Consider the following 21200-nt stretch of genomic DNA (forward strand, 5'->3'; position numbering starts at 1 on the left):
AATTCATTTTATTCTACTGATTTGAGTAGTTGCATCGTGGATAATGGAGCAAGGTTTTTCCCCTCTTTTTTGATGAAGGGTAAAGCTTATTTGATTCTTACATTAACTCCAAATACCCACGTGATTCCTGATTGTGGATGATTGTTAAATTAACTCCAAATACCCACGTGATTCCTGATTGTGGATATGGGTTATTTCTGACAGAGGTGTCATGAGAAATAACCAGAATTTTCTTTGTTGAATGAGATACATATTTTTGTTGAAGGTTTGCTGTCCAGTCCATTTTTGTGTATGACAGTTTCAGAAAGAAAATTGTCAAACTCCTGAGTTTGAACTAATCCATTGTTTTTAGCCGTTAACTCACCATTCTTAACTTTCCATGTTTAACCTTTTAGTGTCAAGTATTACATCTGCAAACAAGCACTGCTACTCAGAATTACTAAATAGGAACCACTAATTTTTCAAATAGGTATTGAAGCCTTTACTTCTATGAAAACCTGCCATTGTTGTTGTGACTAATATGAAAGAGATGTAACACGGGCTACTGTTTCTCTGACAAGTTTGTTCTCTGCTACTCTTTCAGCCTTCTCTTTGTGTGCTCAAGGTAAAAATATCCACACATGAGGCAAATGAGGAATTATACAACAGAGTTACAAATAATAAGACACTTATTGCTGCACCAGGCTGTTACAAGCAGGGCGACATGTTTCTGTACAGTCCTCTGTGGAGGATTGTCTGCGTAGGTTCTCCTTTATCCATTTATCTTTAGAGGATTAGAAGCATTTTTTGAGTTGAGGAACCTTGTGGAGATCGAATCAAGTGTTTTGGAAAAAGCTAACACTGGTCACAAAAAGAGCTGACAAATGCATCTGTGCAAAGTTTGGCTTCACACTGTCCATCAGAAACCTTTGTGCACCATCTGCTGGCTTACTCTGATCAATCCAGTGGAAAAGAGTTCAAATGTCAGCTAAATCAGCAGTTTTTCAGTCACGATTTGATCAGAGCTGGAAGCGTAATTTAGAATTGTAATGTATTCCGCATGTGATATGTTTAAACGGAAAAGTGCTCACTCTGCAGAATGTTCAAAAGTTTTTTTTGGTCTTTCAAATTACTTTAAAAAAAATTTTTAATATACTTTTGTGACCCCCGAAGGGAAATTAGAAGCACACTAGTCATTCACGAGCACTCTTACTTACACCCAAAAATACACATAATTTGGTTAAAAAAATAAAATATTGAATTCAGATGGAAAATTCTGTACATAAGAATAATGTTAACATGAATAATGTGACTGCTTCAGTAGTAAAGGTGACATTTTATTCAAAATTGTGCTTTGGTTTTGTCTGTACACTGGAATCTGAACGTAAGCATAACATACTTTACGTAATGAAAAAATAAAGCTGCATTATTACAGTTGTTTTAACTCATTCGTATACACAAAATAATTCAACATACATGCAAAATGATGTACCTTGTAACTGTAAAAAAAAACAGCAAATAAAGCAATGTCAACATTGTACTATTTTTTCCTGTTTCGACAGATACAATGGATTCAGTCATTTAAGTCAAAAGATGTTGCTGTTTAAATATACATGAAATAAAATGATGCCCACATACATTTTTATGTAAAAAAAACCAAAAATATATTTTAAATAAAAAACAAGGTTAGGCACCATGTCCTCAAGAAGGGATCGACAATATGAAAGTTATTGGCTGTTCATAACAACAAACACTAAGGCTTGAGACTGAGTCAGTCATTAAGAGTACTGTTGTTTGAACAATGAAAGGGAAGAGATGACACTTACAAATGTAATGTGAATGAAAACCGTCACACTGGCCAAACAAAGTTTGAAACAGATGATTTCTTAAGGTCCAAGTGGTTGAAGATGTAAATTCACTTTTTGTGTCTGTTCTGTCGAACTTCTCGCTGTTATTTTACCATCCCTTCGCAGATGTGTTGCAGCCACTCCTTCAGCATCTGAAAGCTTGGTCGAGCAGCAGGCTCCAGGTTCCAGCACTGTTTCATGATGTTATACACCACTTCAGGACATCCGTCTGGACGGTCCATCTTGTATCCCTTCTCCACTCGTGGTACAACATCTTTTAATGGCTGCGGAAAGAAAAAAGAGCTAAGTTGTTGGTGGAAGGTTTAGACAGAAAAACAAAAATTTCTGTGATTCTGTATTCTGGTTCGTACAAAGGGTGATTTAGCACAATTACCTCTTGGACCCAGGCTTTTTTTGTATGTTTTTTTTTTTGTGTTCCTATTAAAACTTTATATAATATGATACAAGTGTATGAACTATGTCTGTGTCCTGTCCATTCTATCTATATATGATCATAGGGTAGGTGTCCTCATATGTGAGCATAAGACTCCAATTAAGCAGAATTAAATACTATGGCCATATAACCCAAAATGTAATGTGTGTACACACCAGGTCTGATTAATCTTTCTACTGTATTAAATGTGTTGTTTGTTTTCTGCCACACAGTTTCCCTCAATAGAAACAAAAGCAGCAGACAGTTGTGTTATATCTAGCTCCAAAAATATATACTTACAATTCTTGGGTAAGGCACACGGCCAAAGGAATAAATCTCCCAAAGCAAAACACCATAGCTCCAAACGTCTGACTTGGTGGAAAATTTCTGGGGATTGAGAGAAAATCATCCATGAATTAGTTTTCTTTAATCAGTATTTGTTACTGAACAGCTCAACTGTCCCTGCAAAAAAACCTTCTCTCTCAGGGCCTCTGGTGATGTCCACTTGACGGGTAGCTTAGCAGTATCCTGCGTGGAGGAGGCCTCCATGGTCAGGCCGAAGTCACTGACTTTGGCCACATTGTCTTCTGACACCAGAACGTTGCGAGCTGCTAAATCTCGATGGACAAAGTTGTTCGCCTCCAGGTACGCCATGGCTTCACAAACGTTTCTGAAGAAGAGCAATAAATCAGCTCCAAACCTGAAGGACGTTTAGTCTGGAAATTGTAAGAATGCAGCACAAATAAAAAGATTCCTTGTTTTGATTTAGAGTTTCTCATCTACAATATATTTATCAGGACTGACAAATATGGTGAAGTCATCTCTAACATTCGTGCATCAACGCTTCACCTCATCGTGGATTTTTGGTAGGTAGTCACGTGATACCGTCCACGCATTCTATTGGCTGACGGCATCCGGAAGTGCGCCATGTTCAGTGAGTCTCAGACACAAAAGTGCTTTAAACAGTCGATAAGAGTGTGGAAAAAGATAATACAGATAGAAGGTGGTTTAATATTAGTATGGGGAGTAATTACCATAAATAATAAGATAGATTGTCGCTCTATCGCAGAATTCGTTCGCGTGTGGTTCCTGGAATGCCTTAACCGCAAAAAATGAGGGCGCATTCTGTGTTTGCATATATAAAGATTTCCTTTCTTTTGCCTGCAGCATAGCTAATCACCATGGTAACAAATGCAAAAACCTTAATCCTGTTGTTCTCCCTCATTTTAATCCATCTCTTCTACATGGTCCTTCTCGATCCTCACATCCATCCTTTCCTTTCTGTGTGCGAACCACGCTAGACCACCTACTCCACACTGATGACACTAATGCATTGAATGCGTGTTGTAGCAAATGCCTCTCTAGGTAATACTGTATATAATCCTGCATCAACATTACGTCAGCAATCTAGTTTCATGTATTTCTTCTTCAGTCATTTTAAATGTTGTGTCACAGATTTATTGTCTTTTTTGGACCTCTTTCAGCCAAACTTATTAATTTCCAATGTTTTTTTTTCAGTCCTTTTGTGATGCACTTCCAACAATTTTCAATCCACTTCTTTTCACTTCAGCCAGCTTGAATCATCTTTCCCGTTGTCAACGTAATTTGGTTCCTGCTTCATTCACACATTTGTTTCTTCTCTGCGGCTTCTTTCACACTCATTGACCTCCATCTTCGCTCCTCTCTCACAAAGTGTGACTGAGTCACATTCAGAAATGTACCATTTAACCTTAAAACAGTATTGACGTAGACAGTAAAGACAACACCAAGTGTACACACAGTGCAAAATTAAGAAGAGCATCTCCTCCAAGTACCGACCGACCTCTGGACCGCAAGTAGTCGACCAAACACCCCTGTAGGACAGAAATACAGAAACATTTTACAACAGGATTCCAGATGTTGACCAATAATCAGACAGCCTGGTTTCCTACCTTAGCCATGTACTCAGTAACTATATACAGACTCCCATTCTCTTCTACAATCACTCCAAGCAGCTGCACCAGGTTAACATGTCGTAGTTGCCTGAGGAAGGTGAGGGTCCCACAAATTATTGGTTTACACACCATATTGTTGATCAATATTTTAGTGTCATTTTTCTTACGTCATGACGGAAGCCTCTGCGATGAAGGCCTGTGCTGTAGCATCGTTCTTTACACACTTCACGGCTACTTTAGTCCCCCTGTAGTCTCCCACCATGACGTCTGGAATGATCACAGGCAATGATGAACAGTTCACCATCAGTTACACGACATACATGTGACACAGATGACCAGAACAATGACGTACCCACAAAGACACTCACAGACTGCTACCTCATGGTTAAGAGTCCGAAATTGGAAAGTTAGCAGTGTGAACAGAACCAAATCTATTCATGTGAAGCTGAATCTACTCGCCTCCACACTCTCCTTTTCCAATAATTTCCTGCAGCTTCAGGTCCTTTCTGTTCATTGACCAGCCGCCTGTTAGGGGGAAACAACAGGCAGATTTTGGGTTGTAAAAAAGGCTGCAATGATGTAATGAGGCAGTTACATAAAATATAAAAGGAACAACAAACCAAGACTTACTCTTGGAAAACTCATCCTGAGCAGCCACCATCCCCTCCTCCACCTTTGGCTTTATTAGCTTGGTGCACAGGCCGTCTGCATCTTTGGTGTAATGCTACAAATGTAGGACGAAGAGATCGCCAAACATTGTTTACAGCCTTCTAAAAATGCTTTTAAAATAGATGAACTGGCTGCAGTAAAATGTAAATGTATGGGTAAATCTGTGGTTTGTTTTTTCTTGTATTGAATTCATCTTAAAATTGTCCTTAGATTTTCTGTTTTGACAGCTCAAAATTTAGGGATGAAACTGTGCCGGACATTTTTTCTAACACAAAAAAGGCTACAATGAGAATACTTATGGTAAAAAAAGAGCAGAGAAACAAAACTCAGCAGGCCTCAGAATGTGTTCAGAATCACCAACAAATTAACAATACAGTATTAAACTGGTGTTATCTATTAGATATTCATACAGAACTTACAACATACTAACAGTTTCATTCAGGATATACAGTATGTTTCAGTCAAAAAAGAAAATGACAATGTGTTGTATAAATTTTAGTTTAGATTTGTTAACCTCAGCATACTTTTAAGTCTTCCTCTTTGATACTTCCTGTTCATTCTATTTGCAGGAACTGTATATGGTGTCTGTGGTGGCGCAAAGATGCAGGACTCTCAAATATGAAAAGTAATCATGCATAAAGGAACAGTCAAAAGCTCCAGAGTGCTCCAGAACTAACAACAGAAACTCTGTTTTACCTCAACCAGCTGCATGAGGTTTTCAAAGAACACTTCTTCATCGATGGAGAGCTTTCCATTGTGGTAGATGATGTGGTAGTGCTCCACCTTGCCATCGCAGCTCACGCAGAGTGTGTAGTCACCAGGAAAGTTGGTGCTCTCTCTCACCAAGAACAGCCCTGTTTCAGGAGGATGAAGCAGCCGCTCTGCCCGATCCCGGGTTATCTTACCATGAAACCACCTGGGAGTGGAAGAATCACAGATAAAGAGATGATGCAAAGGAAACGGACAACCAGAACTCTTGTCAGTGCTGGTCTGACACCACTGTATCTAGAGTGTGTGTGTGTGTGTGTGTACACACTTATATATACCCATATATGCACATACACAAACATACACATATTTACACATATATATACATTATTAGATATTTGAAGTTTTGCTCATCCTAGAACCTCTTTTCTTATGTCTGTAAATTAAATGTGCATACAGACCTATCTATACATACATACTGTATATACTACTGAGTGAAAGGACAGAGGCCAGTTGTATAGTATCTATCTATCTATCCCTCTTCATTAATTGTGTACAGTAATTAATTGTGTAATCACAATCTCAACCGATCACAATCAAAAAGATTGTTTATATCAAGAAAAAATTCATTAGATATTTTTTCATTTTGTTCCAAGGGCTGTCATTCATACCAGTAAGTTTGAGAATCATTGTTTTCTAAGCAGTTTGTAGGTTTCAATGGATTGAATTGTCCTTTTCATTGAATATCTATATTTTTTTAAAAGTGTAACATTAGTATAATACTGTTAAGTCATACACCATATTAACATTTTTGATTGGCAGATCATTTTGTCTTTGTATTTATACACAGAATTAAAGTGACTTGTTCTATGGAAACCCTGATGAACGTCATACGTAGTGTCTACAGTATAGGTATGAGTTGACCTCGGGAGTTGAAGGTACGCAAGAGCCGTTTAAAAATCTTCATATCAATAATGGATGCATTTTATTGTCCATTTCCTATTAGAATTTGAAAAATGTTTCCCTTCTACAGTTTAACATATCCCATAATGCTGTCTTTACTTCAAATGGGCTCATTTACAAATATAAAACACTGTGCTTGATAGCTGCATGTATAAATTACAGTAATTTTCTTACCAGCTTTATAACTGGCTACATTGTAGACATGTAAATGAATGTGCTTCTGCCACCATGATACCAGTTTGATTTGACTATTAGACAGTTAAAACTGGAAAGGTGCTTTTCGCTCCACCCTTAAGCTCGGGGATGTACTACTAGACATGCAGATAGAGCTGTTGTTCGAAAACATGCCTGCATACAGACAAACCTGACATGTGAACAAATGGGAAGATTGATGAGATGTCATTAGATAGAGAGAAAAAAAAAACAACAGGAAACTTTGCAGTTCTGGAAACAGACACCACCGCACTACAATTACAACACAGCCCAGCCCAACTGTGGTCTCCGTTCACATAACGGCGTCGCAGCTCCGACAAGTAGGGCATCTGCCCACAGACACACCAGCTGGAGGAGGAGCAGGGCACAGCCGAGAATATTTACCACACTGAGCTGGTGAGACCAAAACCTTCCGCAGACAACGGATCATAAACCCAATCCTCCTGACATTGAAAGTGAAGTTACGTTTGACATCAGAAACAAAAACAACAAGATCATCTATGAACTCACGGCATTAGGCTTAGCTTGCCTCCAGATTTCACACATTCCCTCTTCTGTACATAGTTGGCAGGAATCGTTCCCTCACAGCCTGCAGCATTTCTAGCTTTGTACCAGTTTGGATCCTGCAATTCAAATGTCAGAAATTGTAAAACCGGTTCAATCCTTGCAAAATCCACAAACTGCAAGAAAATCAAAAAGCAAAAACTTAATCTGTACAGGAAGTTAATTCAAGCCAGAAATCCGAATTGAGAAAACGTTACCTTTGTAACGACAATAATGGTCAGCACGTCTCCTTTGTTAAAGGACAGGTCTTGTTTGGATGTGCCCTTAAAGTTGTATCTGGCGACACACTCTGTGCCCTGTGGCCATGGGGTCTACAGGAAGATGGCAGATCGTTGACTGGCAAGCACATTTTCACTCGTCAGAAAAAGTTGTTGACCGAGGCTCATCTCACCTGGACATGTGTCATGGTGAGGCACCTCAATCCTCTCACAGATGCTCTCTAGCTGCTACCATCAGAGCTGGTGAACACCAACACCTACAGTATAAAGACAAACAGTTTTTGGTCAGTTTTGACACCGCATGCTTTAAAGGCCTTTGCTTTACCACAAACACATTTTCAGGAAGACACTGGACATGTAGAGTTTCCATACAAACAGACATCAATTTATTGCAAATCCGTTGGCTATTATTAGATCTGGACGCTCTCGAGCAGCGTCAGATCAGATGGGGTCAGTAAAAATAACTCACTGGTACAAAAAGCAGAACTAACAAGTCCCTTTTTTAAAAAAATCACACTTTCACAATCGAGGCAGAAGGTTTCCACGACTCGGGGTCACAGAGTAAAGAGGAGGCTTCAGCTTGTTCCAAGACCAACAACAGAAAAGTCAGAAATATGACAGAGCATATATTTTGAAATACTAGCCCAGCTGATAAATAACACATATAACCCTCCATCTTCTTTGAATGCCATATAATAACCCAGTTCATACTGACCAAAATTGGATCTGCTCTCCAGCCAAACTGCCTGGAATTAAGATAGCGCTCTGCAACACTGGAATGCAAACTTTCATTCCTGAGGGATTCGTGTGGCCTGGCGTTTCTTTACATTAAAAAAAAATTAAAAAAGAAGAGCAGCAACCACTGCAAAAGAGATGTTAGGCCTGACAACCAGGGCTGTTTCCATGAGACAGGCACAACAAATTAGAGCCGAGGTATTACATTAAAATAATATCCCAGCCATGCTCACAACATCCAGTCTCACCCTCCGCCCTGATACGCCCACTTCCTCTCTTCCTGCATCCGTCCCCATGGAGAAATGCTCGAACTTTGTGGTCAGAGCTCAGGGAAAATCCTCACTGATGCATCTGTCAAGTTACATGAGGTCACATCCTCCATCCACAGTACGACATCCACTTCCTGCCTTAGATCCCAGCTTAATAAAGCTCTAACATTAGGGTGTGGTTCTCAGACATGAGTGATACAACCGATACTATGATGTCACTCTCCAAACCTTTACAGTATTAAGCTTGTGTCTTAACGTGAGTATGTGACTTATGTCCAATGTAGGGCACTTAAATAATTAACACACCTCCAAAAACACTAAATTTGTGCTTAGGAGCGCGCATGTCTCAGTATGATGAGGATGTGGTGGACGTCGCTCCCAGTAGAGTCCTGCAGCTGTCTTTGTGCATCATGACAAAACTGTTGGGACCCTTTTCCCACGCCCATCAACTCGAGGAGGCCACCGAAGTTTTGCCTGTATTCACCCCGGCCCATTTTTTGGGGGGGTACTCTGACATTTCACACTGTGCAGAAAACCATAACAGGAAATAGTGAAGCCGGTTCTCACTGCAGAGAATCAAATTAGTCTATCCAGGTGACTTCATCTGAAGTTTAAAAAAATCTATGAGCCAAAGGGACCTTCACACAAATATTTAGTTAAATATCAAATATCATAGATTCTATCCTATTTTTGTACTTATTCCACTGCCATTTAGTGCTTACTCTGATTTTAGATTCCTGTCATGGGATATAAAACAATAAATTGTCATGCAGTAAGTTAAACCATCAAACAGTATAAAGTACAAATCATCTCCAGTTACAATAAAAAAAAACACCACATCTCATTCAAAAAAACACTACTAGAGCCAATTGTGGCAGCATAGTTACTCTTAACATTATAATGTAAATACTTGTGAATTTGTACTTGAGTCAAGAGTTACTTGTAACTGAATATTTGACATTTAAAAGCCCAGTACAGTACAGTGATAACAATTCAGAGTAGCACAGAAGTTTGCATAGCCTGCACCAAATGTGATGTAATCAATAATTACAATAACGTCACTCCTGTCAGCCTGCCGACACAGGTCAAGTCTGGGGATTGACAACATCACTGGGATTAATCCTTTCATCAGTCTGGATCAAATTCCAAATCAAACCATCAAATATGTACTGAGACAGTAAGACACTGTTCTGCAGCTAACATGAAAAACTGATCTTGTAAATTAACATCAGTGTGGGTTTAAATGGAAGAAGGAAATCTTGTGCATGATGCTCTGAGTTACCAGAAGTTGAGTGCAGCAGACTGCCTGAATAGAGTCCCCAGTGAAAGAACAAAGTGATCTCATCAAGACAGGAACCGATCAGCAGGACTGAGGCCGGAACACAAGAGCACGTTTTCATGTGCCTCTTTTGGGACAGTGAATGCATCTCAGCAGCTGACTGAGTGGGACAGAGCTCAGTCTGTCAGGATGTCACACTGCCATTTCCAGCCAGCTGAACACAGAAACACAGCTTGCTCATTTCTACAATTGGACAAAGCCATCATTGTGGTTTGGTCAGTTTCTTCTGACCTCTTTCTCACTGAGATCCATCTTCATCAATCATCCCAGAGAGCAGCTTTAAGGACAAGCGCTTCAGAAAGAAAGAGGTACATTGCAATTTCCTCCGGGATTATTAAAGTATCTATCTACTGTAGGTCCATAGCACTGTAAGTGAAGCAGTGAACGATTCCTCTCATTTCCTACAAGAGAAGTGATGCATGACATAACTAACAGCAACAGGAAACCACTGAACTCAGAAACACAGACTGAACCTTAATGGAGTCAGAAAGAAAGTCTAAATCAGACTTAAATGTACCACAAACAGATCACATCACTACAGACAGAGCTGTTACTTCTTGTCGTCGTGATCAATATTAAACTGTTGCCAGTCAGTCGTAGTCTAAGCCGCAGATATGAGTGGTGTCCTGGCAGCATGAAGCAAGACAGGACAGGAATGCAGAAATATCTTCTCTGGCCTCGGTTTAATGAGCCGCTCCCTCGCCGATCTGCAGACGAGACCTGGAGGTGAAAATTCTGATGGGGGGGGTGGGGGCGTTACAGGCACTGCCGCAACACGTAAAGGAGGGCTGCAGATCACATGCAGGGAGTTAAAGATCCCACAGGCCTTTAGATTTATTACCATCACCATGGTGTTTGTGCTTTAGCTGAGGACGGTGTGTCGGTCTGAGATTTTGGTGTTGATTATGATCTCTATCTTCATCTCATCTTTACCATTACAAGACTTCATGGATAATGCCTACAATGATTTTAAGATTCGAGACAAATCAGTCTGATCTAAACCTGAGTAATATTCCACATCAGAACTCGTTGCCCTAGACCCTGAAGAAAAGCATTTGGGAACCATATTTTTTCTTGAATAACAAACTTCTAATGATTGACGATGAACTTTTCCATAATGAGGAACAGAGCTGTCTAACCAGAGGTTCCTTCTATTTGAGTGACATTTAGTTTTATGACCTTTTGAAATGCTGCTAAACTAGCAGCCAAACAGTGCTTATAGTACATTCAGACATCAGTACCAGACAGCAGGGACATGTATTTACACAACAGGTACACTGACATTCAATACTTTAATGGCATTTATCTTTAATTCCTCTGTTTTTCCCTAAAGACGGAATTTGGGCACAAAACTTTAACATTTGTTCTTAGCTTCTCAATGAGCATCATGTCAGATTCAGAATACCTACGGTTCGGTCCACATATATTTGGACACTGATAGAAGTTTTGTTTTTTTTACTAGTTTAATAAAACATATTCCAATTATAGTTAATTGGTCTGGAGTTGATCTGAGGTGTGCTGCTTGCATTTGGAAGGTTTTGTCGTGAAGACAACATGCGGTGAAAGAAGTTCTCCATGCAGGTGAAACAAGGACTGGTGAACTCAGCAATGCAAGACAAGAGCAGGGGATGCTCAGAGAATCCTTTCCATGGTAAACAGAAACTCCTTCACAACAGCCAACAAAGTGAAGACACTATCCAGGAGTCTACTATACAGACAAGAGTAATGAACAACTACCCAAAACCACCAAACCCCCCCCCCCCCCCCCCCAAAAAAAACGTCAACATTGTAAAGATGTGGAATAGTCATTACCAGGATAGGATTTAACAATTTATTACAACTTAACATTTTATATTCAGTTGCTTAATTTTGAGGCCCTGAAATGAAGGGGCTGTATTTTTTTTAAAAAGGCCTTAATCTCTCATGTTTTTGTGCAGTCTTTAAGTATTTATCCAAATATTTATGAACCCAACAGTATACAGGTATATATCAATAAATAATCCATGCAATGCAGGTTGGATCAATAATCCAGACCTTATCAACTCTATATTCAGCAGCTGTATTTTTTTATGCTGCTTCCCCCTCATGATCATCGGACAAGCAGAGACAGACTCAGATACAGGCAGTAATGGTTTCTGTCCGTATCACTGAGGTTTGTTTAGCAAGCCAACCAACTAAGTGCAGAAAAATGAGCAAAAGAACACACGAACACTGACAATTACAATACATCACCGCTTTTGAAGCAGCATGTAAAAAACCAGTTTGCGTCAATAAGAGGAAGACAAGTATCAACGACCTTAAATCAGAGGAATCCCCGTAATTTGACTTCTACAAATTAAAGTTAATTTCATTTTAACTCCTATATAAAGGTCAAACGATAAAAAGAATGACAGGTTGGGTGTTTAATGATTTCACAAAGCAAACACTGAAACTCTTGCACTGTATACGTAGCATGCACTGCAAATGCTGCAGCCGTGCACGACACATTACAGGGCAGCAAAAATACTTTGCTGTGGTTTCATGAGCTCTCTACATAGCATTTTAGCATTTAATCCTTTTTGTACATTTTGATTCCACTGTAACGGAAGAAATCTTTATGGAAAAAATTCTAAGACGGTTTTAGCAACAGACTGATTGTTATTTTTGTTATTTTTTTCAGAGCATTGACCTTTGAGGGAATTCCTGTCTCAGCTGGGGCAGCAGCATCCTGAAACAGACCAGGAGGATAACAGTTCTGTTCTGACAGCTTTGAGTTCACAGCTGTTGTTTTTAAATACACAGAGGAGAAAAGTCACATCTCGTACTCTGATTGCTCACGCCGTCATGAGGGAATCAAACCCCCAAACTAATTCAGAAAAACATATGAATGTGGATCAGACTCCATATGATTTGTACTGTTCATGAAAAAAAAGACATCTGTGTTGCATATGGACAAAATCTAAATGTCCCATTAAAAGTACTCAATTTCCAGCTTGAAAGATACAAAAATGAAATTTTATTCTTAAAAAAGGAAGATTGAAGAACCCAGACCGCCGGCTGACATTCATCAAAGTTCACTTTCTCCTGTAAGAATGAGGTTGTGTTTACACTCTTGCCTGATTATTTATTGGTTGGTTTGGCAGCGGGATTGTAATGCAAAATCTACTTTCTATGAAAATAGAAAACAAAACCTGGCCTCACATAAGAGGAAGGTCGAGGGTCAGAATAAAAGTCTGGCGCAGATAAGGCGCACAAGAGACGCAGATCAAGAAGTCTCCCCGTGATCGTTACCATAATGAGAGATCATTTATCATTTCTCCTACTTTCTCAGATAATAGATGACCGTGAGAACACACACAAGCCTATGTAGTGTGTATCTTATGAGTTCGCGCACCTGGAGGGGATTTAAACAAACCACCAATTTAAGTCGGCTGTTAGAAATTGACCTTAATTATAATTACGGTTTAAATATTTCCGTTTGATTGGTCATAAAGAGTCGTTCTGGTTCTAAATTATTCGAGACCATTCAGTATGAAGAGCTTTATCTGCTGGAACCCTCCTGTCAAGAGGAAATGGCTTTAATTTGAAGGAATAGAACCAAATATCACGCCTGTCAACGTGTCGCATTTGATGAGCGCACTTTTCTAATAAAGTATAGATTCCTTTACACGTGTGTCGGATTTAAGTTGTAGACCGTTTCTAGACTTTATTTCTAGGTAATCTTACCCCTGTGGAGGCGGAATCCACGTCAGTGGGACAGCAGCAGCTACAGCCCGACAGCATCAAATCCCTGAAGACACGAACAGCTGATCGAGACGCGCTGAACCCACGGAGTCCACAAGACGAGGAAGTGAAACCTGCCTCAGGTGACGTGAAGTCCAAAAGCACCTCAGAAACACCGGACTGTTGGGGGGGGGGGTGTCTGTCAGCAATATTACTTAGAAAAACATATTTTCTCTGCAGGAAAAAAAAACCCACGACATCAACACTATCACCAGTGAACTTCAGCCGGACTCGTTCCTCTGCCCCCTGAGAAGCGTTGAAGTTGTTGCCCCACCTTGATTCCGCGGCGCGCATGCGCGTAACTGTCCGGCTAAAAATGGGTCGCATTTTACTGGAGTCAAGAAAAGGAAACTGATTCATGTATTCTGAAAAAGCTGACAAAGAAACAACCCCTGTGAACGTTTTTTTTTAAATTTTTATTGTTTCACTCTGCAGATGTGACTTGATTGCATATTACTCTTGCACAGATGGACAGTGATTATGCCTCCAAAAAAGGAAACCAGCCGCTGATCAATGAGCTGCAAACCGATCTCACATCAGCTGAACATCCAGTACATATCTGAGAATTAGAAACATTAAACTCCCACAAACTCTACCCAGATGTTCCAGCTGTAGCAGATGAACATTTTTCTGAGAAATAACTCGGCTCTCTGAGGAGATGACTTTGGGTTTTTGGCGCTGCCGTTCCACCAGGATGAGGAAGAGACGCAGACCGCGTGTGTTCGAGGCTCCCTGGGTTCGAGGCTCCCTGGCGGCCACAGAGAAACTCTACTCAACACGTTGACGTTCAGTAACACTGGTTCGTGTTCTGGACTTGTCTCAACACATGAGACAAAACACATCACGCAGGAGGAATGTTGTGGAAAGGACTAAGCCTTTGTGCATGAAAGATATTTTCACCCAATCAACAAATAGACCTTTCAGACTGATGTGCACATTAAAAAAAAAATAAAACAAAATGAAAGTACTTTTAATCCTCCTGAGACTATGAGTGGAGAGGAAATGATACACCGCTTCATAAGACATACCCCGACAGTTTGTAATCTCTTTGTCAACTGCATCACTTTGTCCTTTTCTAGATTACACGGACCTCAGTGACATGAGACAAGGACATGATCATGTGCACATTATGCATGTCAAGAAAAACTATTGTCAAGAAATGTCAAGAAAACCAAGTTAAATCGGTCTGAAGACCTAAGGGCTCTAGCTCTTCTGACGAGGCTCCTAGAGACACAACAAGCAGCTCTTCTCCGTCTTCAGTTTCATGGTAAATACCACAAGGATCAAGTACATCAACAGGCCAATCAAGAAGTTACAACAGAGACCTACGTTACAGAAGTTCTTCTGTACTAGTGCAGCTCACCTCGCCTTGATCATTTTGAGTTTAGATCAAGATAATCCATCCAAACCACATATCTTGGAAACACCAGCTGTTTTTCAAACCGACACAGAAAACTCTTGACATTCAGATCAGCATGATTAAAGTTCAAACAAGTATTTGAAACAAAATGGACCGGACCAGAAGTTTCTAAGTTCAAATCTCACGCATGCTCCACAAAACTGGATGACTTTCAGGCACCCATTGGATTTTAATAACGTCCATGGAATACAGTACTTCTGAAACCTGTGTTAACCACACAATCTCATGTGTCTAGCATTAGTTTTGTCAGTGTTGTGCAGTTTCAAATTTGAAATGATCCAGCCTGCCACTGAACTACATCACCACGAAATAATGTGACACTGAAGCAAACTATTCCAGACTGAATGTCTGCGATGATCCAACATATTTTTAATTTGTATGCTGTGCAGAAATTATGGGAATCCAATACAAAACAAAAATGAAAATGAAGCTGCGGCCTGTACCAAACACAGATCAGTAAAAATGTCACATGATTTGTAGGTCTATTTAGCTAAAGCCGATATGATCTCCGGCATGACCCTTTAACTGATTCAACGAGAGAACTTCCAGGTTCTGCTCCAGAAGAAAAAATCCTTCAAAATCTCTGACATTTGAAACAATAGTGCATCAACTTAATAGGTTGAGAGGACCTAATATCCATAACTTCATCAATTAAGTTGCTTCTGCCAGTACTGGTGTCTGTTTAACTGCAGGAATTACTCAAAAAGAAATAATTAAGTCTAAGAAACAATCTGTGACATTTTGGCAGCAATCTAGACCTTTATAGACCCCCAACGGCTTATTCAAGGTTGTCTGGCTGCTCAAGGTGTTTTAGCAGGCTCCATTACAGAGCTGTTTAGAAAAGGATGGTGTGCCATGGGGACACTGAAGTGCAACCAAAAATGAAGTGAGCTTTATTGGGAGAAACAGCTGCCTTGGTGAAGGTTCACACTCTTAAGTGCCAAGATTTTTTTGGCATTATCAATGTTAACGCCATTTACAATCCTTGTAGCGACTGCTGTAGTGGATCGTGATCTTATATAGGGATAAAAAAGCCCAGGCTTTACTGAAAAACTAATGAAACTGCTTGTATATGACATCATGACTGCAGATCTCTACTCCACAAAAAGGTTTCCTTGCAAGCATGTATGTGTAAGTTTTTAGTAATCCTTTTTTCTTCAGATTACAGTTATACATGCCCAATCATCTGCTCAAAGCCCTTACCAATAGTTAACAATGTACAAGCTCATAAAACTGCTGATATGTAGATTTTTCTCCCAATAGCTGCCCTATTCTACAGCATACTCACTTAAATAACACATATTCCATATCTACTTAGGCGTCTTTTATCCTAACAAACCAGCAGACAGCCAGAACAGAGTATAATGGAATACGGTTATCAACAAAGTTACTAACAAAAGTGACACAGATGCACCTGAAATTGGATTTCTGTTGCTTCAACCATATTAATGTAACATCATACTTGCATGTATTATATGGATCACTGTTAAATCACCTGATGGCTTTGGAAGAGGTCTATATTACATCTTTCAAAGTTTAAGTCGGAGATAGTCCCATTTATTTCAAAACTATTCTGAATAAACCGAAAAGTTTTGTTGGTTTTTTTAACTTGAGCAGTAAATGTACCAGAAACAGTCCCACACTGTAATATAGTGGTATCTACATTACTGCTGAAACCTCTAATGGTCACAAGATTTACATTTTCATCCCAACAATAAGTAACCACTCCTTAAAGAACAAATGGAAGGAACAGTGTCCTTCAGTATGGGAGAGAAGTCCTGTTCACATTTTGATAGGTTGGAAATATGATGGATGAACTGAAAAACAGCCAAAGTCCTGGAATATTAAGTAAGGCGCCAAAACTCAAAAGGTCATGGAAAGTGAAAGATTCAATCTGTAACGTCGATCATCTTTATCATTATGCAGAATGCAAAGGGATGACAAATTTGCACCCAAAGGGAGAATGGTACTTGATTCCCACTTCTTTAAACACTTGCCGAGGGATACCTATGTCACACAGGTAAACGCTTCCAGCTCCTTCAGGTAGCGCAAGGGGGAGGCAAAGAGACAGGGACCATTTGGCCTCGACTGCCTGGTCCTGTCCATTACCAGGAGGGTCCAGGCTGAGCACAGGTGCTCTATTCTGGTTAGCCCAGTCTGCCGCTGCTTGGTACCAGGGCTGATCCATCAGGAATGTGTTCTCGTGACAGTCCAGGCAGTTAATGATTAGGTCCACTGGAGTGTCTGGAAGGTCTGTGAAGTCAGAGAGAGAGAAGGAAAAATCTTAAGAGTATACTGATAGACTTGACCACCTTAAATGAAGAAAAAAAAACTAAATAAAGAAGGCATTAAAATATGCCCACCTTTGATATTTGAAACTTGTTTGCCGCCAGTCTTATTGAAGAGAGTGAGCTCACTGGTGACTGAGTCGAGCATCTTGACAAAATTGGGCAGAAATAAGATGATCTCCACTTCATGGTTGGCCAAGTGACGACCGCAGCTTATACCCTGAGCTCCCTGAACATGGGGGCCACATAAAAGAGCCACTGTAGGATGCTGGTGTAAATTTTTTGGAGTGAATCTGAAAGGGACATAAAAAAGATAATTGTTAATTTTCTTGACTCTTGTGCTGCCCATGGACTTAATGTCAATATATTCATTTTTGGGAAAAATGGAAAAAATTTTGTTAAACCAAACGCTAACAATGTTTAACTTAAGTTCATCTGAAGTGTGTTAAACATGTACAACAGTGAGAAGTTTAACAATAACACTATCTAGTTATTTTATGAATCACAACCAGCCAGTCAGAAAAGCCAATCTAGAATAATCTTATTAACTTTTCTAAATAAAAACACGAGTTGCTTTCCAAGGACAAAGTGAGGCCGCTGGAAAATGTAGGATATGTAGAACTTCTTCATACCATAAATTGTCTGCAGTGCAGAAAATCCAATCTTATTCAAAGTTAGAAACTGTAAGTCATTCTTTATTGGATGCAATATTCTTCCATTCCTAATATATACAGTCATTGAAACTGCAGACACTACAGTTAATACAAAGGCATCCGTAGGAACTGGTAGGTTTATGGATTTTCCAGAGCTGCATGCAGTATAAGCTCACACTGGATGCATCTCACCAAGCAACCCAGAATGAAAAGAGTAAAGTGTGGTGCCATATCCAGTTCAATGTAGGTCTGCTTGCATTGTTTTGGTTTGTTTTCTAAAAAAATTAGCCAAACACCCCTGGTTATTATTTTATATTAAGCTCATATCACTTTGATACTGCTTATGAACAAGAAAATCTGAACCACACGAGGGCTCTGCTGCTGTTTTGTAAAAGGACAGTCTAAAAGTTGTTTTTCTGGTCATTTTCGTTAAAAATTCTGTTAGAATATTTGTGTCCTATCCACCAATTCATTCATATTGTTACATAAATACAAATACATAAATGAAAATAAGTAATATATTTTTTGCAGTGATTTCTTGGTTCCTGAATTTGCAAAACGAAACAAAAAAACGCCCCCATGTATTATATACTATTCTGACCTTGATGAATTGGTAGATATGGATGACAAAGATCATGAACATATTTGGCCACAGCCCTATTCAATAACATCAAACACTTGCGATCTCAAGTCTCTCCTGAAAAATTACTTTGGGTTTTGTCAGTTGACAATCTACCCCATATACAACACTATGCCACTGATATCTGAACTAAGCTAGCAAGAGACAGTCGTCCTTGATGAATCTCTTCCGTATGAGACAAGTTCTGCTGAAAATGTCATTTGGGAATCATTGTTTTAATCTGTCGATATAAATCATTTGTTAAATGCTTACCTGTTGGGCCCACCCAGCAATGTAAGTGCCATCTGACTGGCACATACCCCTGTCATCTCCAGTCTTCGCTCCAGTGAGAGACCATGACGCTCAGCGACTGACAACAGACGCTTGTGGAGTTCGTAGGATATACTGGGTACAACAAGCCCAGAGTCTGTATGGACAAATGATTCAAGTATATAAGAGTCAACATCAGGATCATATATGTGGCTACTACAGTTTTTACAGTTTAATACAATATTATTTACCAGTGCAGTACTCCTTGGGCCCAGGATGGGGTACAGTTATCTGTCTGTACACAATAGGTTTGGCCTCTATGATGTTTTCATCATGACGGTACCGTGAGGGTGTCTGGTCTTGAGGTGTCCCACGTGACCTTGCACCATTACGGCGCTCAGATATATCAATTTCGGTGAAAACTGCAGCCTTGTCAAAAAGAGCCAAGTTTCCTTCAAAATCAAAATCTGTGTCCAGACCATCCTCCATGCCATCTCCAAAACACTCATCATCTCTGTGCTTCATCTGACCATTCTTCACCCCATTCTTTTTAGGTGTCACTTGGTTTGGCCCTCGACTACTAGATGACCCTACGGGGAAAAATCACGTCATTAATATCAGCATGACCACAAATAAAAGTTTTATTCTTAATAGGTTCCATGCACTTACAAGAGTTGTGTCTTCGGCGGAATGCTTTTTGCTGGCCAGGTACATCCAGATGACGTTCTCCATAGCTTTTAGAACAGTGCTGAGGAGAGTTTAGGTTCTCAACAGACCTGGGGTCAGTTTTAGGAACTACAAGTGGAGCACTGTTAACCTTCGTAGACGTTGATTTGTTGGTCCTTGCATTGCCATATCTGATATCTAGGATCTTAAGTTCTTTTATGTCAATGGCACTGCAGGGGGGAAAAAATTTGTCACAAGAAGACATGGTAAACAATCAGTGTATAGAGAGAAAAACTAAGTACTTTGTACCTGAATGTGACTTCTGGCACAGGACACTTGACTCCGTTATGGAAAGGCTGTCGTAAGGAGATGGTTTGGCTGGACTGGTCCACAGACGCCACTTCTCCTTGATAAACTCCAAGTGTTGGGCCACAGTTAATTGACACCAAACTACCCAACCAATCCGCGGCCATGACTATGTAACGACAAAAAAGTGAAGACTTAAAATCAATTTGACAAGCCAGAGAACTAAGCCTCACAATAAAAACAAACTTTCTATTAATTGTGACATGTAAGACGTGAGAAGTACTCACGTTTAATGTTAACAAACCAGTATGCTAACTCACTAGCATCGGCCTGTTTAAGTTAGCGCTAATTTTAAAGAGCCGAACGCTGTAATTGATTTAAAACCCGAGCGTAAAGTGTTGTACCTTGATGAAACTAGTGCGAGACACTCTATTCGAGAATAAAATGAATGAAGTGTCAAAATAAGCGCTGAAAGGAAAAAAATGTTGCTCCTTTTAATGGTAGCTTTTAGCCTCTTGAATGGTCAAACGCTAATATTGCTGCTGTTGCTGTCGTTAGCTCGTGGATGATGACTTCCGTTTTCCGGTATAACAATCTTTTCAAAATAAGAGCTTATGGCATCTACAGTACTACTGTCCTGTGATTTGTGGTGGCTTCCGGATGTTTATATAATATTTAGTCTTGTTCGCTTCAAATGTTCTGTGGATTAATAAATTGAGCATGTGTAAAAACTATGAATGGTACAATCTTGCACTTACAATACATGACTGATGTAAAAAAAAATTGCATTAAGGCATTAGCATGCAATATTTTACACTGTGATGAAAAGTCTGATATCAATATTTAGATATAGTATTGTTTTATATCCCACAAAATCCCTTTAAAAACCGCCTACTTTGGAACAGAAAATGTTGATCACTGTTTTCAGGGTCCTGAAAGACAGTAAACATCAGTGTTGAACACTATCATAAATTAATAATTAGAGTTAATGTGTGTGCATGGAGCACTGTGTGGAGGATACTCTTCACACCACGTAAATAAACAGTCAACACTCATCAGGCCATGTGAGCTCATGTGGGAACTATCCTAGAGGTGACACACCCACCCCTCCCTGTCCTGTGTACATACGTTGCCATGGACACCCAGCTCAAGGACTCCTGAGCAGTTTGCAACCAAAGCTAAGCTTACTGGCATCTCAAGTGAGCATCGTTGGTGGACAGGAGACTTTTGCTGGAAGGTATCGTAAGAGCAGGCTATGAATTTGTTCCGACTCCATTTATTATTCAACACATAAGTCATGTTTCTTTCCTGATCAATTATGAATTTCTGCATTTGATGTACAGTA

General features: G+C 39.7%; 2 protein-coding genes across 4 annotated transcripts; both read right to left on the bottom strand.

The window, feature by feature from the left end:
• Positions 1–1303: 1303 nt before the first annotated feature.
• On the bottom strand, positions 1304–13865 carry LOC137594405 (tyrosine-protein kinase CSK-like). Of its 2 annotated transcripts, none has more exons than XM_068313841.1 (13): positions 13577–13865; positions 7702–7785; positions 7508–7621; positions 7257–7369; positions 5559–5778; positions 4824–4917; positions 4653–4718; positions 4361–4460; positions 4191–4281; positions 4039–4112; positions 2734–2929; positions 2560–2646; positions 1304–2110 (listed from the first exon to the last, which is right to left on the bottom strand). In XM_068313841.1, exons 2-13 carry the CDS (start codon positions 7714–7716, stop codon positions 1931–1933), a joined length of 1350 nt encoding a protein of 449 aa, XP_068169942.1. In that variant the 5' UTR covers positions 7717–7785; positions 13577–13865; the 3' UTR covers positions 1304–1930. The 2 variants fall into 2 exon arrangements, with proteins under 2 accessions (XP_068169942.1, XP_068169944.1); XM_068313843.1 differs by lacking the exon at positions 13577–13865 and adding an exon at positions 8244–8444.
• A 178-nt stretch (positions 13866–14043) lies between these two features.
• Positions 14044–20399, bottom strand: edc3 (enhancer of mRNA decapping 3 homolog (S. cerevisiae)). 2 transcript variants are annotated; one of them, XM_068313064.1, is made up of 7 exons: positions 20260–20399; positions 19859–20024; positions 19553–19779; positions 19135–19473; positions 18887–19040; positions 17417–17634; positions 14044–17306 (listed from the first exon to the last, which is right to left on the bottom strand). In XM_068313064.1, exons 2-7 carry the CDS (start codon positions 20020–20022, stop codon positions 16972–16974), a joined length of 1437 nt encoding a protein of 478 aa, XP_068169165.1. In that variant the 5' UTR covers positions 20023–20024; positions 20260–20399; the 3' UTR covers positions 14044–16971. The 2 variants fall into 2 exon arrangements, with proteins under 2 accessions (XP_068169165.1, XP_068169166.1); XM_068313065.1 differs by lacking the exon at positions 20260–20399 and adding an exon at positions 20143–20251.
• Between the last annotated feature and the right edge of the window lie 801 nt (positions 20400–21200).

Source organism: Antennarius striatus, chromosome 4 (assembly GCF_040054535.1).
Source record: "Antennarius striatus isolate MH-2024 chromosome 4, ASM4005453v1, whole genome shotgun sequence".
In the NCBI taxonomy this organism is placed as follows: domain Eukaryota; kingdom Metazoa; phylum Chordata; class Actinopteri; order Lophiiformes; family Antennariidae; genus Antennarius; species Antennarius striatus.